The sequence below is a fragment of the Callorhinus ursinus genome, unplaced genomic scaffold (assembly GCF_003265705.2).
Source record: "Callorhinus ursinus isolate GAN/ISIS: 27379988/994484 unplaced genomic scaffold, GSC_fseal_2.0 scaffold22, whole genome shotgun sequence".
Taxonomy (NCBI): Eukaryota; Metazoa; Chordata; class Mammalia; order Carnivora; family Otariidae; genus Callorhinus; species Callorhinus ursinus.
The window spans coordinates 4,048,408-4,064,891 of NW_027397084.1; the positions used below are offsets into that span (position 1 = coordinate 4,048,408).

At 44.8% G+C, this 16,484-nt stretch overlaps 1 protein-coding gene across 8 annotated transcripts in view; it reads left to right on the forward strand.

The window, feature by feature from the left end:
- RUNX2 (RUNX family transcription factor 2) overlaps nucleotides 1-16,484 on the forward strand; it is a 240,342-nt gene that overhangs the window by 77,528 nt on the left and 146,330 nt on the right. For 7 of the 8 annotated variants that reach the window (XM_025890755.2, XM_073905029.1, XM_025890756.2 and 4 more), the window contains exon 3: nucleotides 13,196-13,554. In XM_025890755.2, coding sequence (XP_025746540.2) covers nucleotides 13,196-13,554 — 359 coding nt within the window. Of the gene's footprint in view, nucleotides 1-13,132; nucleotides 13,555-16,484 lie in introns of those variants that run through there. The other variant, XM_025890751.2, reaches the window with a different exon arrangement.

The following is a 16,484-nucleotide window of genomic DNA, read 5'->3' on the forward strand; positions in this document are numbered from 1 at the left end:
GTTATAAGGATTCTTTATACATTCTGGATTCTAGACCCTTATCAGATATAGGATTTGCAAATATTTGCTTCCATTTTGTGAGTTACCTTTCCATTTTCTTGATAGTATTGTTCAAAGCACAAGTTTTTCATTTTGGTGAAGTCCGATTTATCTATTTTTTCTTTTGTTGCTTGTCTTTTCGGTGTTATATTGAAGAAACCACTGCCTCAGAAACCACTGTAATCACTAAGGTCACAAAGATTTATATCTATGTTTTCTTCTAAGAAATTTATAGTTTTAGTTTTACATTTAGGTCTTTGATCCATTTTGAGTTACTTTTTATATATAATGTGAGGGAGGGATCTAATGTCATTCTTTTGTATGTCACTCACCCAATTTTAGGTTCACATTTATGGTGGTCACGTGTCTATCTCCCTCCCCACCTCTACCCCTCCCCCGCCACCATTCTGCTGTATATTTCAGGGAAATGTTTTTCCCAGGCTCCCTTACCAATCGACTCTCAGGTAGGGTCAGTCGATGGAGACACCTTAATAGAGGATCAGAGGACAGATGGAGGGGAGAAGCCATGGAATTTCTTTCCTCCTTCAGCCTCAGGCATAGACTCTTAACAGTAGCTGTATGGCCTCTGTGCCTCCATATTACACCAAATGACTCTTCCCTCTGTGGTTTCTAGATCTTCAGGGTGGTCCCACCATGCTTCTGGCTCCTAAACGGTCCTGCTTTCTGTGTTCTGGTAATAAAACCCACTCTTTTCATTTCCATAGTCCTGGGTTGAGCGCTACTCCACCTGTTGCTAACCTCTGGACTCTTAAGTATTCCCTGTTGACTTCTCAACTCTTCCATATCTGTAAATACCTTTATTAAGTTCCTCCTATTAAAAAAACAATACCTGGAAATGTTTCTGTTTTCTTTTATTGGACTTGGTTAATAAATGTCTAACATTTTTCATTCTATCTTTAAATAGTTGCCAAAGATGCCATTTCCAGCATATTGTAATTATTGGCATGTAAAAATAAAACCTATATGTCACTCTTCCTGATGTATTTAGTGGAAGCTAAAACCATAATAATTTGAGACCACCTACATCCATTACAAAATACATGAATAAGACCTCATCAGTCAAAAGTTTTACATTGTCTCCATTCATTTCTCTTCTATTCCACCCCCTCCACAGAAAGTGTCTCAATGTAATATATTTTTGTGCTTTAAATTCTTCTATTAGTCATGCTAGGCTATTTCTCAGAAGCAAAAATAGGTGCATTAATTGAAATTGCAAGTTGTTAAGCTTTCTGGGTCCACAATTTCTGTTAAAATACTTCTTCTAGTTTGACTTATTGTAATATTATCACCATAGTGTACACTTGCTGAAAACAACATAAATACATTATAATTTTTTATAAATAATTGTTGAACATGAAAGTTAAACTTTTTTGGGAAATATATCTCTTAAGGAATTGAGTGAAGTGGTGCTTTTGGCTTCTTGATAATGGAGGTTCTGTGTTGCAGCCAGATTTTTTTATGCCATGGGACAAAGCACAATAGGAAAGGGAAGTGGCTAGGAGGAGGTATTCTTTTTTTTTTTTTTTTTTTTTTGCGAAGGGGAAAAGGGAAATGTGAAGAAAGGAAGTGGGATCCCAGGGAGGTCACTTTTAGGAAGGAGTGTATATGACTTGGAGGGTTTGGAAATTCTTAAAACTGTATGTACCCTTGGAAAGTTTTCATATCCTGTAGGGGTACATGTAACTCAGCATTATGTGGGAAATTATCTTGATGCCATAGTAGCCTGTAAGAACACTAAGACAAGCTATTTGCCACTGAACAAAAGGTTTACAGACCACATTGAGATTCTTGAATCAAGCAGTTTATTGAATTAATTGAAAACAGAAGAGGAAGCAAGGGAATAGAGATGGTATAGATTAATACACTTAGGATAGAGTGCAAACAGGGTTGAAGGAGTATACTACTTAAATTCTGAATAATGCAAAGCTCATATGTCTTGTCTCTTTCTCTGATGTATTATACTTGCCCTGGAGATGGTTATAGTAGGGATGGGGTTTCCTGGACTTCTTCAGTGGATATAAGCCATAGCTGAGGTTTGTGCAAGAGTGCTCTGCAGAAGGAAGGTGCCTAGAACAAATACCCATCTATTTTATGATACATCTGGCTACAGTTGTAGCTTGCCAATTCGATTGAAGAGCAGCCATAGAGTTTACTGGGCAGAGGAAGCATGGGCCAGAATCCCATTATTATGGGATACCAGTTTCAGACTTAATGAATATTGAGAACCTCATGTATATTTAGTGCATCATGAATATGCTCCAATATGCTCTTCATCCTTCTGTTCCTTCCAATGGATGTTAAGCACTGTGACATGCTTTCCTTCTTTATGTCTAACATGTCTTATAAGTTACTAGCTTCTATATTTAGTTTTGTTTATCATCCTTATTTGTTTCTCTTATTTTCTAGAACAGAATAAATATTCTTAAATAATACAGCAGACCACATCACACCAGGTTTGAAGACCACCACTAAAGCACAAGCACTGAGATTTTGATCCTGGAGCACTCAGGACACAGTGTAGGTTCAGGTGGCTAGAGCTACTCTCCCTTGCCTCCAAGCACAAGTCTCTCATTTCTTTATTCCAGTATAACATACACAATATTATCTCTTTCTTTGTGTTTTATAGCTATAGAAAATTGCTATAATACTCATGAGGGAGAAAGAGGAAAATGTGGCTGAGTTTGAGGCAATGGATAGTAGATGTGTGGGTTGGGTTTTTTCATAAGATATGTTTGTTTTCAGATTTGGGTTTCACCTTTAAACCTTGTGCTTGTGGTTCAGTGATGATAATTTGAGAAGGCCAGATCATGAAGGGGTTTGTCTTGTATAAGAGGTGATACGAACCACTGAAGTGTTGTAAGCATTGCGATGACATGATTGAAGTCATATTCTAAAGAAAGAACTCTGATGGACCAGGATTGGGATGAACATGAATGGAGGCAAGGAGAGGAGTTAGAAGTCTATTGCAGTTGAGCTTCAAGATGGTAGAGGTCTGAATCAAGGCAGTGGTGTTGGAGATGGAGAGCAAATAGGTAGGGATGATATTCAGGAAGTAGCATTAATAGAATTAGGTGATAGCCTAAGAGTGGAAAATGATGGGGAAGATTAGTTTATCATAATACCCAAGTTTCTGCTCAAGGGGGAATATCCACTCATTCAATCAACTGATATATATATATAATATATATAATTATATATATATATAACTGATATATATATATTATATATACATTATATATAATATATATATTATATATATATATCCCATACCATATGTTAGGCCTTATGCTAGCTGTGGGGGCTATCTAGAGCTACCATACTATACCACTCCAGGAGACTCTGTTCACATCGTGTACACATGGAATATAGTAGGGATGGGGTTTCCTGGACTTCTTCAGTAGTATGGCTCCACATTAATCATGAACCCTACAAGCATAGTGCCTACCATTACGGAACTCACAATCCTGTGTATAGTGATACTATTACCTAAGATAGAGAAAAAATAAGTGCTGTGGACTGTGGGCCTGGGGAACATAAATGTTGTCCTTTGTCTCCTTTTCTGCTTGAAACAATGAGCTGAGTATATTGGACATTTTGACCTTGAGGGATTTATGGAATAAATCTTCAGGTGGAAATTTCTGTGAGGCCATAAGACATGTTTGTCTGGAGCTCTTGTTCAAAGTTTTATAGGGAGTTAGTTAAAAAGATGTCCCAATGCCCTTCCCATTTTGCAGCTCTACCCTTTCTTCTAAGATGTGCCCAGAAGAAATATAGTTCAAATATGGTCCTGTTGCTCTGCTCCTGGAAGGGAGTTCAAAGGGAAGAAACCAATCTCCAACCCAATATAAACCTTCTGGAAGTTTTTTCTTTTGGTAGCTCCAAATTGCATACTCTCCAACTGAGAAGTTTGTCAGAAAATTGAGCACCTCTGATTACAACAATCAGAACCATGTAGGTTTTTCACATAATACAACAATTTCAAGGATAAAGTGAATGAATTAAAACTAGTTTTTCTTTTCATATATGTCTAATGGCTATGACTGATGAGTTGTTTAGACTTTAATTTATTCAGATATATGCCTCCCCCTTTTATAAGTGCAAAGCTACTTTCTAACTATTTTTCTTCCAGTTTTATAATTTTCAACACTGACAGTAAGAAATATTCTATAGAATGTTTGGCTTTGAACTGAAATGTTTTTGCTAGATCTCTGCCTGGAAGGAATTGTTATGATTGAGTTTGTAAATGCTTGCAAAACAAAGTTAAAAATCGAAAGACTTAAGACTTTCAAAATTCAAGATTAACTGTAAGATGAGTTGTGCTTCTTATGTATCATATTTCTGGTAATTCTCTCCTTATTACTATATTTTTTATAGTTCAAGCTTTATCACAGATACTTTTGAACAAGGGTATTTATTTATTCATTTATTTAAAGTTTTTATTTAAATTCCAGTCAGTGAACATATAATGTAATATTAGTTTTAGGAGCAGAATTTAGTGATTCAGCACTTATATATGAAACCCAGTGCTCATACAATACCCATGACCCATTTAGCCCATCCCCCCCCACCACCCCTCCAGCAACCTTCAGTTTAATCTCTGTAGTTAAGAGTCTGTTTTATGGTTTGCCTCTCTCACTCTCTCTCTCTCTCTTTCTTTCCCTTATGTTCACCTGTTTTGTTTCTTAAATTCCACATATGAATGTAATCATATGGTATTTGTCTTTCTCTGACTTATTTTACTTAGTATAATACACTCTAGCTCCATCCACATTGTTTCAAATGGCAAGATTTCATTCTTTTTTATGGATGAGTAATATTCTATTGTATGTATATACCACATCTTCTTTATCCATTCATCAGTCGATGGATATTTGGGCTCTTTCAATAATTTGGCTATTGTTGATAATGCTGCTATAAACATTGGGGTGCACGTGTCCCTTCAAATCACTATTTTTGTATCTTTTGGGTAAATACATAGTTTTGCAATTGCTGGGTCATAAGGTAGTTCTATTTTTAACTTTTTGAGGAAGCGCCATACTGTTTTCCAGAGTGGTTGCACCAGTTTGCATTCCCACCAACAGTGCAAGAGGGTTCCCCTTTCTCCACATCCTTGCCGACATCTGTTGTTTCCTGTGTTGTTAATTTTTGCCATTCTACAGGTGTGAAGTGGTATCTCATTGTGGTTTTGATTTGTATTTCCCTGATGAGTGATGTTGAGCATCTTTTCATGTGAAAAGACATTTATTTTTGTATGAACCAACCAATACTACCAGCATTAAAGAAGCCATGATTAAATCTTGAATGATGATATATAATAAGTTGTAACACCTCAAGTAGTTTCCATTTCTGCAGTTATGGGCACACCATAATAATACCCTTCAATAAGGATAAACTTGCTTTGCTGCAAGTTAAAAGTGGGAAAAAGTCTATATTCAATGAAACAACTAGATGCAACCCACATGTTCAGCAGTCTTGGAGGAGACTAAGCTTTAAACTAAACAAATCAGATGAAGGTCTGGAACATTTAATCAGTTTCTTATTTGATGATAATGAAAATAGTGTCACCCAATAGGATTTTAGATTTGTTGAATAGCCATGTACATATAAACCTGGACTAAATGTTGAGGTCAAAATCCTAATTAAGACTTGCTAGGAAGAGTCAACTAAGGCATTTGATTTTAAGGCATGTGAAAAATCCCTATTTCAGAACACTTAAGAATCAACATGTCATGGTTAAGTCTCACACCTGGTCATCAAAAACTATAGAGGTATTACTTAGGGTGTAGAAATAAATATATTCTCTGGGAAAAGATGTTAATTAACAGAAAAAGAACTGTATCAACAGAGGAAAGAATGCTGGCCAAAGAAGGTTTTCTTTGGAGGGGAGGTCTTACTTTTTTTCTACTTTGGTATAAGTTTACTTTTATAGTGGCACAGATAGAGATTGTAGTATAAAACTCCTGTAAAGATTTGATAATGGAATCCATTTAATTTATTACAAGAATCTAAGTAACTTAACACCAGACATATACTTACAGAAATAAAAGATAATACGGCTCTAAGTGCATTAAGTTTGCAACATATTTTATTTAAATAAAATTGGAGATAGTTCCTCTAAAATGGAATTGGAAGGGGGTAAGGAGAAACAGTTAAAAGGCCCTGATCAATTTTCACAGAGAGAGTAAAACAAGGATGAATTTGGACCTGAGAGGCAATAAGTTGATAATGGCATATCTAGGGAAGAAAAATGATCCTTAAGAAAAATAGTGACGTACAGGAATGTGATTGAAGAACAGATCCCACCCCCTTAAAAAGATAATTCAGGGGAATCATTTGAAGTCAAAAAAGATAAAAGAATCATTGTGTATAGAACTTGGTCATGGCTAGAGGGTAAGAAGAAAGTACTTTTTGAATATGAAATCCTGCGGAGCAACTCACTTGGGATGGTAACCTAAACCCAGTCCCACCTAAGGACTGCAGCTAATGGAACCGAGCTGGACTCTTGCCTTTTTTTTTTTTTCTCTTCTATTTTTCCTACCTTTCTGCTTTTTGTTTTTTGTTTTCTAGACAGACAGAGAGAGAGGGGGAGAGAGCACGAGCAGGGGGTGTGGGGAGAGGCAGAGAGAGAGAGGGAGAGAATCTTAAGCAGGCTCCACGCCCAGCACAGAGCCCGATGAGGGGCTCGATCTCATGACCCTGAGATCATGACCTGAGCTGAAATCGAGTCAGACGCTTAACGGACTGAGCCACCCATGTGCCCCAGTACCTCTCTAGTTTTTAATTTGAATTTCTCACACTGCACAAATGATTTTTTTACTTTGTGAGATGGACTGTGAATATTACGATTTGCATTTCTCACCCTGATGGCAGGGTATGGAGAGGGGACAGATGGTTCAGGCCACTAACCCAAAGTCTAAAGTGAAATTTTAGGAATCTGGGCAGTGGGAATAAAATTAGACAGCAACTTTCTTGGTGCCTTGAAGGTAATATGCACACACACCAAAAAAGAATGTCTCCATTACTATGGAACCTTTAATTTTAGGGTGTTCTTAGGTGTTTCATCACAGACCTCTGTAAACTTTCACATATAATATTCCATTACTTCTGCTACTGTCACAGGACAATCGCCAACCCCAAAATACCAAAGGGCCGACTTGGGAAAATTAGTCTTATTTTTCTTGACTCTGAGGTACTAAATCAGACACTTTTTAGAAATTACATTGGTCTCTTCAAGTAAACAGGGTGCAATTTAGTAGGTTGGTATTTTAATCAAACACAATGTATGCTTCTTTAGTCAGTGTCATTCCTGAAAAGCAATTAGATGCTCAATAAATGTGTTTCTGAAAGATCATGTAGCAAGTACCAGTATTTTTTTGTGACAATATATGAAAATGACCTCTAGGAAGGCTAACTAAAACAACCAGGAAAGGCTTCTGATGCTAAGCCCTCCACTACAAACATTTCATCGGTTGTTACAGCCATTCAAATTATTAGAGGTCCACTGACAAAGGCAATAATTTAGTGAGCTTAAGAGAGGTCATATAGAATTTAACTATAAAAAATTAAAATGGAAAAAATATGTCCAAAAGCTTTGGGATCACTTAAATTATTAAGTTAACTGTCTTAAAAGTATATATAGGACTTGTGAAAATATTATATACCAGAAAATTCTTGGTAAGCTCATTTATGTTTCTTGTGTAATCATCTGTAAAACAGATGAAATAAACCTATTAAAGTCTTCACTAATTTTTCCTGTTCACATTCCATGAAAGTTCCTTTATTCTGTTCTTATCTATTCAGTTAATGGGCTCCCACGCTGAAGAGCAACGGAAGATTCTTGTATATAGACATGTGCACGACAATGTTTCTTAAGGATCTCATGGAAAAGCACTAACTCCTCATTCTTTTCTCTGTTTTGGTACATGCAAAATTATTAAGTAGAAAAAAACAGTCTAATTGATTAATATTTTATACAGAAAAGAATAAATGAAATGAAACATTTTTCACTTAAAAAAACCACCACCAATCTGGGCCTTATACATGCTCCATCCCATTGCCTTATTTTAGTATCTACCCCCTTCTGCTGTTTCATCCCACCAGGGTCCTGCATCCCTTTCATTTTAGGATTGGTGAACTTTTTCTGCAAAAAACCAGACATTAAATATTTTAGGCTTTGCAGGCCATATAACCTTCGTCACAACTACATAATTCTGTTATTTTCGGTGAGGGCAGCTACAGATAAAGACAAAATCAGATGAATATAGCTGTGTTCCAATACAACTTTGTTATTCTTCTTTTAATTTTTTTCCAACTATTTAAAAATGCAAAAATTGTTCATAACTTGTGGGTTATACAAAAATAGGCGTCTGGCCAGATTTGGCCCATGGGCTGTAGTAAGGCCCATTCCTGGTCCAGCGCAGTGCTGCTTCTTCAAGGGCTGGGGAGTGTTCACTCAATCACAGTCCAAAGGAAAACTCTCTAAAGATGGTTCTGTTTATAAAGTTTTTCCATACAAGACAGTTAAAAATTTGTGGATCAACAATATGTCCATGATTTTCTAATACACATCTGAAAGGTTGTCTCACTTCATTAGATGGTCCATTGAAAACCATTTTAAGATTTTACAATGATTTTTTACTTTTCATCACGAAAAAGTATATATAAAATAACATATAGAGGTTATAAGATGAAACCTGAATGAAAGAAGTATCGGTTATGTTCCTGGTTTGGGGGATTCCGTTCTTTGACTAGATAAATAACTTGACTGTTTTACATCTCACTTTCTTTGTCTGAAAAGTCGAAATTGGCAGGTGTTGTTACTAAACAATTATATTAAATATTAAAAGAGATGGAGGGGAAAATATGCCTGTATCTTCCAGAGTAGCCATGTTTTCAGAAAAAAAAAGGAACGTTCTTTTGTATGCCATAACATACAACAGAAAAGATGGATACTTCTAAGTAGGAATAGGAATCTAGTGAATGATTTGTTCTGAACGTTTTGGCGTAGAAGAAAATCTAAACCCAAGAGTGAGATCATGCAAACTATAGCAGAAAATACACAGATGAAAAATCTCATGGTTTTCCTATGTGCCTACTATTACCAGGAGAGGTTTGGTTTAGGGGTCTGTAAAAATGTTTTCTTCCTTTAAGTAAAACGCTCTGAGCCAAGACATCATCAGTTCCAGGCTCAGTGGGTTCCAGCTGAAAGTGTGAATGTTCAGCAAGAGGATATTTTTGAAAGACTGAAAATCTGCTGTGCCAGATACCTGAACCAATGTTAGGGTATTCAGTGGAAAATTTCATTTCCACATTATAAATAACTGTAGGATATTTTAAGGGATCCAAGACCAGGAACTTCCAAGAGCTGCTTATATTAGTTCAACTGAAATGTAAAATGGAGGGAAGATACCCAAGGAAGTCTATAAAAGCTAAATCACTGGACATGATTAATTAAAATAAAGAATTCACCATTGATTAAACTGTCCTTAAAATCCCCAGTGAGGGCACCCAACCACTGAGGACTGCATATTTCACTATCCTCCGGGGAAAACAAAGACAGGACAGGACAGAGATGGAGAAAGAAAGGAAAATTCCCCAACATGATTACTTAAATTCAAAGTGCCCTAGAATTTCGTCTTTGAGAAAGCCCATCTGGTCGCCTATATTTGAAATATTGACTTAGCGTCTTCAAATTTTCTGGGAATTCCCTGTTCGGTGGACTTCCTGGGAGGAGGAGGACAGCCCCAGAGAAAGTGGCACATCACCTACTATATGGTAGTCACTGAACTCCTCTCTCCCTTTGAACACAGAAATGATCCAGTTCCTGACGCTTTCCCCCTCCTTTGTAGCCCCTACACATTTAAAACCCAAACAAAACAAGTGAGAGATTTTTGTTAGACAGTGGTACAACATGCCCAAAATAGAACCGCCCCGCGAAAAGACAACCAAACCAAATCAAACCAAACCAACATAAAGCAAGCAAGCCTGTGTGTGTGTGTGTGTGTGTGTGTGTGTGTGTGTGTGTGTGTGTGTGGTGTACCTGAGTGTCAGCGTGTGGCTGTGCGAAAGTGTGTGTCCGAGTGTGTGTGCGCGGGTGTGTAAGGTAGAGTAATGGATGGAGTGTGGTCTCGCTCTTTTTTTTGGAGGGCTTACGGCCGCTGGCGGCTGGGGAAGACTCGACCCTGTGCGCGCAGGCGGCGCGGCGGTGCCCGGGGTTAGAGCTCTCCCCTGTGACGGAAAAGATAATTAAAAATCGCACGCGCACGGGACAGCTCAGTTCCTCGCTGCGCCGCCAGTTCGTCGCGATAAGTGGGTTCTCTCGCAAACCCTCGGCACCCGGGTCCAGAGGCCAGGAGGCCAGGGGCGAGGAGTAGGCTGGGGAGCGGGTACCGTCGCGGGGGTTGCAGAATGGGTCACCCGGGGTGGCCAGCGGCCGTGCGGAGGCCGAGGAGGCGGGAGGGGCGCGGCAAGGAGGCGTGCGTCTGTGGGGGGATTTTGGGGAGAGGCGGGAACGTGGAGCGAAAACTGGGAAAGGGTAAGACGCACGAGGGAGGCGGGGAGTAGCGAATGGATAAAGAGAGGGTAAAAATGAAGCCCCTAAGAGGAAGGACAGAGCGGTGTTCCCCCCGCCCCGAGCCCTGTGGTGACCCCCGCGAGGGCGCACGCCTAAGCACCTCGGCCCCCCACGTCCGCTCCTGCGGTTGGAGGACCCTCTGTCGCCCGCGCCTCTCTTTAAAGGGCAATCCTCTTGTCCCAGTCACATACTACAGCCCTTCACGTTCACTGTGCGCTGGAAATGGGCTCCGGAGTCCGTAACTGGTACCAGGTTCCCTCTTCCGCGCCCCCACGCCCTCGAAGCCTTTCCAAGCTCCTTCAAAGGCGCAGACCCCGTGCGCAGACTCAGCGACTGGAAGCAAGGCTTTAAAAACTGGCAGGGGAGGGTCGTGGCAGGTCGCTACCAGGGTGACAGAGGCATTTGCGCTGAGAGAGCAGTAAAAAACGCCAATTAATGGGCACGTGAATTGTTTTAAATAAAATGGGGGGGATGAGTGATGACTCATCTTTATTCCTTAATACTCCGAGGGCGAAGCGTTATAATTTTTTCATTTATTTTTATAAAATCACTTATAGTGTCAGCTACCCTATTACGAATCTTTGAGACTTTGGCAACTGATTGTTTTTGCAAACACGTTTTCAAGCTTTGAGAGATTTAAAGGAGTTTGACAGTAAGCAAGGAACGTAGCAGTACCCAACAAGGAGGGGAAAGGGCCCTGTGTCCCCCTTTTGGGGGTGCAATGGCCTCAAGCGGATTTCCCGGCTTCTGCGGGCGCCGCACATTGTTTTATTTGTTTTGAAGGTTCGGAGTTTGAGGCTGGTCAGAGACACCCACGTGCTTCTGACTCTCATCAGCGTAATGATCGCCTTAGCCAGAGTCGTGTCTATATAAACCACAAAAACCTAATCATTAGAAATCCCAGCCTCCAAAAACCACATTTTAGGTAAAACTGCCGCTTTTTTTCCGCGCTCCTTCATCCTCTCGACCACAACTTTTTGGGGGATCCAAAGTCGCTTTCTTAACCCACATTGGGAAATAAATACATAAATAAATAGCCAATGAAGCATTTTGGTTATTTTATTTTGTATTTTTATTTTTTTCCCCCGGGAGTGGTGGGGAAGAAAGTTAAGGCATTAGACGTAGTTTTAGATGCAGAATAGACTTAATAAAAGATTGAAATTCATGGAAAACTGCTGGGGTTTTTCCCCAGCAAGGTTTTTGCAACTTATTTTAATCATCCAACTGACAGTTTTCCAGTTTCTAAAAAAAAAAAAAAAAGCTCATCCTTGTTCTCTAGGAACAAGTTTGAATATAGAAGGAAAAAGTGTCCAGCCACCCACTTGAGTTTCTAAAAACTATTTGACAAGTGTCCCCTCCACCCCATTTTTTTGTGTCACTTAAGACAAAAAAGCACCCAAACCCTGCAAAGTCATTTTTTCCCTGGGAGCCGCTCCGGCAGAGGTGGGGGGGTGGGGTGGGGGAAGGGTGAAGAGTGCCGAGAAGTCAGCACAGACGCTCAAGAATTTTCCTTCCTCCTCTCCTGAAGTTACAACGAAAAATAACGACAGTCAGTTCAGCCCGCGCCTCTCTAGCGTCTCAGCTTCAACCTCGTGCGACCAAGACGGGGTTCCTTGTCCTGGGTCGGGGGGAGAAGCGAGAGGACGCGATCAGGCGAGATTCCCCTTGACCCGAGCCGCCTCTCCGGCTTCGGAAGCTGCGCGCTGCGTCCGGGGTCTCCTGCTCTCGGCCGGCGGGCGGCGGCAGCGGCTGCGATTCGCAGGCTCGAGATCCGTTGCCTCGAGATCCGCTGCCCGCGACTTGCCTCCTGGCACCTCGACGCGCGAGGGTCAGGGGAGCTTTGCAAATAGCAGGAGGGACTGGATGCGAAGAGGTGGCCGTGAGAAGGCCAGAAGAGGAGAAAGGAAAGGAAGGAGCGGAGCCGAGGAGCCGGGCTGGCAGCCGCCGCGGGAGCAATCTGAGCGTGCCGCCGGCGCGGGGGGAGCGGAGGCCGCCGCGGAGGAGGCGGCGGCAGCAGCGCGGGAGGGCGGGCGGCGGCGCGGACGCCGGCAGCTGGGTAGCTGCGCGCGCGGCGCGGTGGTGGCGGGCAGCGCGCGGCTATGCTGGCCGCGGGGCTGGACTGCTGAACCCACTCCGATCCATCGCTGGACTCGACCTGGGAGGGGGCGCCAGCGCACCCAGGACGCGGTGCCCCAAGGGACCCCACTCCAAGCTGCAAACTGAAGCCCCCTGCCTCCCCAGGCCACACACATCCCCGCGCCGGTTCTCAGCGGCCACCGCAGGCGCTCCAAAGGCTCCGGCCAGATCTGTGCCTCCCGGGTCTCCCAACCCGCCAACCCGACCGCTCCGCATCGTCACCGCCGGCCCCCGTCAGACTCCTCCCGGCAGTCGGCTTCACCGAACTTGATTTCTCACCTCCTCGGCCCCATCACCTCCATCCCCTTTCCCCCCGTCTCGCCTCCACCCCCCCAATTTCCTCCTCCTCGCCCCTCATTTCCACCCTCCTCCCCCTCCCCCGGCCACTTCGCTAACTTGTGGCTGTTGTGATGCGTATTCCCGTAGATCCGAGCACCAGCCGGCGCTTCAGCCCTCCCTCCAGCAGCCTGCAGCCCGGCAAGATGAGCGACGTGAGCCCGGTGGTGGCTGCGCAACAGCAGCAGCAGCAGCAGCAACAGCAGCAGCAACAGCAGCAGCAGCAGCAGCAGCAGCAGCAGCAGGAGGCGGCGGCGGCGGCGGCGGCGGCGGCGGCGGCAGCGGCGGCCGCCGTGCCCCGGTTGCGGCCGCCGCACGACAACCGCACCATGGTGGAGATCATCGCTGACCACCCGGCCGAGCTCGTCCGCACCGACAGCCCCAACTTCCTGTGCTCTGTGCTGCCCTCGCACTGGCGCTGCAACAAGACCCTGCCCGTGGCCTTCAAGGTAAGAAACTGCGGCCGCCCCCCGCCCCCGGCCGGGCGCCGCGGGACCTGCCCGCCGGCGTCTCCATGCCCGCGGGGGCCGGGGCCCCGACGGCCTTTGAGGCCTCCTACCTTGGTGGCTCTGACCCGAGGGATCCCCCGTGCCCCCCCCCACTGGCCCTCTTCCTCCGGATCCCTCGGCGGGCTCGGGACGCGGTGACCCCGCGCAGATCCTTCCCTCTCCCACCTGTGCCCGCAGCCTCCGCCTCAGCCCCTTACCCCTTTATCCTTTCATTACCCCTCAAGCCTCCCGGCCAACGTTCTCACCCACTCCTCTGAGCGGTCTCCCCTCCCCCTAGGAGCCCCTCGGTGCCCACTCTGGGCGCCGCCACCCGGGCTTATTCCACCCTGCCCCCATTTCCCCAGGATGAGGAGCCCCGGCCTTCTCCCCCCGGAGTCCCGCGTTCTCCGGGCTGGGCAGACGCACCCGCCCTGCAGCGCGGGCTGCCGGCACCGCCCCTCCCTGGGGTCCCGCGCGCTACTACCCTCTCCCCTCCCAGGCGGACGCCCCTCCGCCCGGCTTGGCGCCCCCTTCTCTAACCCGCCTGAGCCTCGGCGGTCCCGGCCCCTCCCGGGCTCGGGGGCCGGTGTTCGTGGGGTGCCGGCGCCGGGCGTTAGCGTCCGGGGCGGGGCGCCGGGTGCCGGCTGCGGCGCGCGGACCGCATAACCGGTGTCCGAGAGGGTCCCGGGCAAACCTAGGGACTCTGGGAGCTAGTGAGGGGGAGACAGGACGGGGGCGTCTGCTCGGCTCGCAGACCCGCGCCAGTTCCCGTTACCGCGAGGAAGGCGGGGCCGCCAGGGTCGCCGCGCGCCCCGAGGCGGGGGAGCCCCGGAGTCCCGGGCGCTGGACCCTCGCGTGCGGGGAGGTGGCCAGTGGAGGGGGCGGGGGCTCGGGACGCCTCTGGGAGCCGGGACCCAGCTCCCCGCCTCACCCCACCTGGGAGGGATAAGGGGAACCTGTGAAATGTCTTTGGCTTGCTCGCCTTGAAAAAGGAGGTGAAAGTTTGCGGATTTCTCTTATTGGTACTTTTAAAGGACTTGAGTCACTAAGGGGCCTCCTGCTTCTGAAAGGTCGTGGGAGGCTCCGGCCGGTGGCCTGGGCGCGGAGGAGCGACCCCCGAGGCCTGAGAGCGCTCCCCGCACACCGCGGCCTCCGCCCGCCCGCCCGGCCGGCCCGTTAGTTGGAGGGCGGGTGTCGGCAGCCGGAGCCGCAGGCAGCGGCTTGGCAGGTTGAGAGTGCAGGGTCTGCAGCCTCTCGCAGTAGCACGGCGGGTCTCCATAGAGCGGTCTAGGTTTCCCGGGGCGGCCCTCGCCAGGGGGAGACGGGGAGCCCCCAGGGCCCGGCAGGCACTGGCTTGATGGGGAAACGGGCTCCCGGGCAGTCCCTACTCGCGGGACTGGACGCCCGGGGATGGAGGGGGCGGTGAGCCAGACAGGGAGAAGAGCACTCCCGGGAAGACGCTTCCGGCCCTATCTGGCCTCTGGACTTCTGAAGGTGGGCCTGGGTCCTCTGGGTTCTGGGATCTGTGGAGAGCAGGGTAAGCGAGGCCTGGCGAGGTGGGGAGAGGAGGGAGGAATCGTGCCAGTTCCTCCACTGTGAACCCTGGGGCCAAGCTCCTACAGGCCACTGGCAGTTCCCAGTTGTGGATCACCCTCCACCCCACGCACCAATTCAGATTCCGTGTGTGGGTGGGGTGGAAAGAAAGAGGAGTCCAGGTCAATTAGAGCTGGTTATCTAGCTGGGTCTTGTATCAGAACAGAAATCAGAATGAATTGTTCAGGAAAGGGGATGTTGCATTCTGGGGCAGGTTTCATTTTGCAGTAGGTTCAAGAAGTGTGTGTGTGTATATGTGTGTGTGTGTGTGTGTGTGTGTGTGTTTTAACAGTCCCATTTCTCCTTTTATAAACCACCCATTTTGTAGGTTAAGGTTTTCCTCCTTGAAATACGAAAAGCTCAGAATGTATGTGAATTCTAGAAATGTGAATTTCCACACGAGATATCTTTTACGATGGTCATTGTCCCTGGGCCCAGAACATTCTAATTCGCCTTAAGCGAAGGGTGGAAATTTGTTTCCCTCCCCCCCACCCAAAACCCCTCAAAACACAAACAAAAAACCTGGATGAAAACAGCAAATACAAATACGAAGGTATTTTGTTTAAAAAATGCCACGTTAGGCATTCCAAGTCAGGATATATGAAAATAAAAGAGTAGTTGCCTACGTTTTAAAAGATATCATTTGGATGTTTGGTATTCTACATTCTTTTTCTTCTGCTAATCATGTTTAAGGTATAACTGTCTTGAAATATTCTCCTACGTTTATGGTGGTGTATTGATTTTGAGCCTTGGTATTTTGGATAGAAATGATCTTTTTGTCGTAAAGATAGAATGCAGTTTCGTTTGAGCTATTCTCAGATATTTTGGTAATCTTTAGGTTTTCTCATTACCACCGTTTTAAAATTATTTTGAAAATAAATTGTTTTCTTTGCTATTAAACACCCTTTATTGTCAATTACAGAGCAGTTTTACTTTTAACCAGTAAACAAAACCATAGATTATACATGGCCATATTAAATTAAGTATTTTAATTCATATTAATCAAAAAATAAATTGAGTTAATTTAAGACTTGATTTGCTGTGTCCTTCTACCCCATACCTGTATTTAAGAAAATTCAGACAGATGGTGATTGCTGAGATCCACTCAGTGTATAAATTTTGTCTCTGCTGAAAAAGATGTGTAGAGATTTGGAACATTCAGATTTTGACAACATTTTTTATTGTTTTCATCTGAATGTTAGTAAAAACAATCTCTCTTTACCTTTCTTTTGAGATAAAAGCCTGAGATCAGTAGACTTTCTACACCCTTGTAACATAATCAAATACATATGCAATGA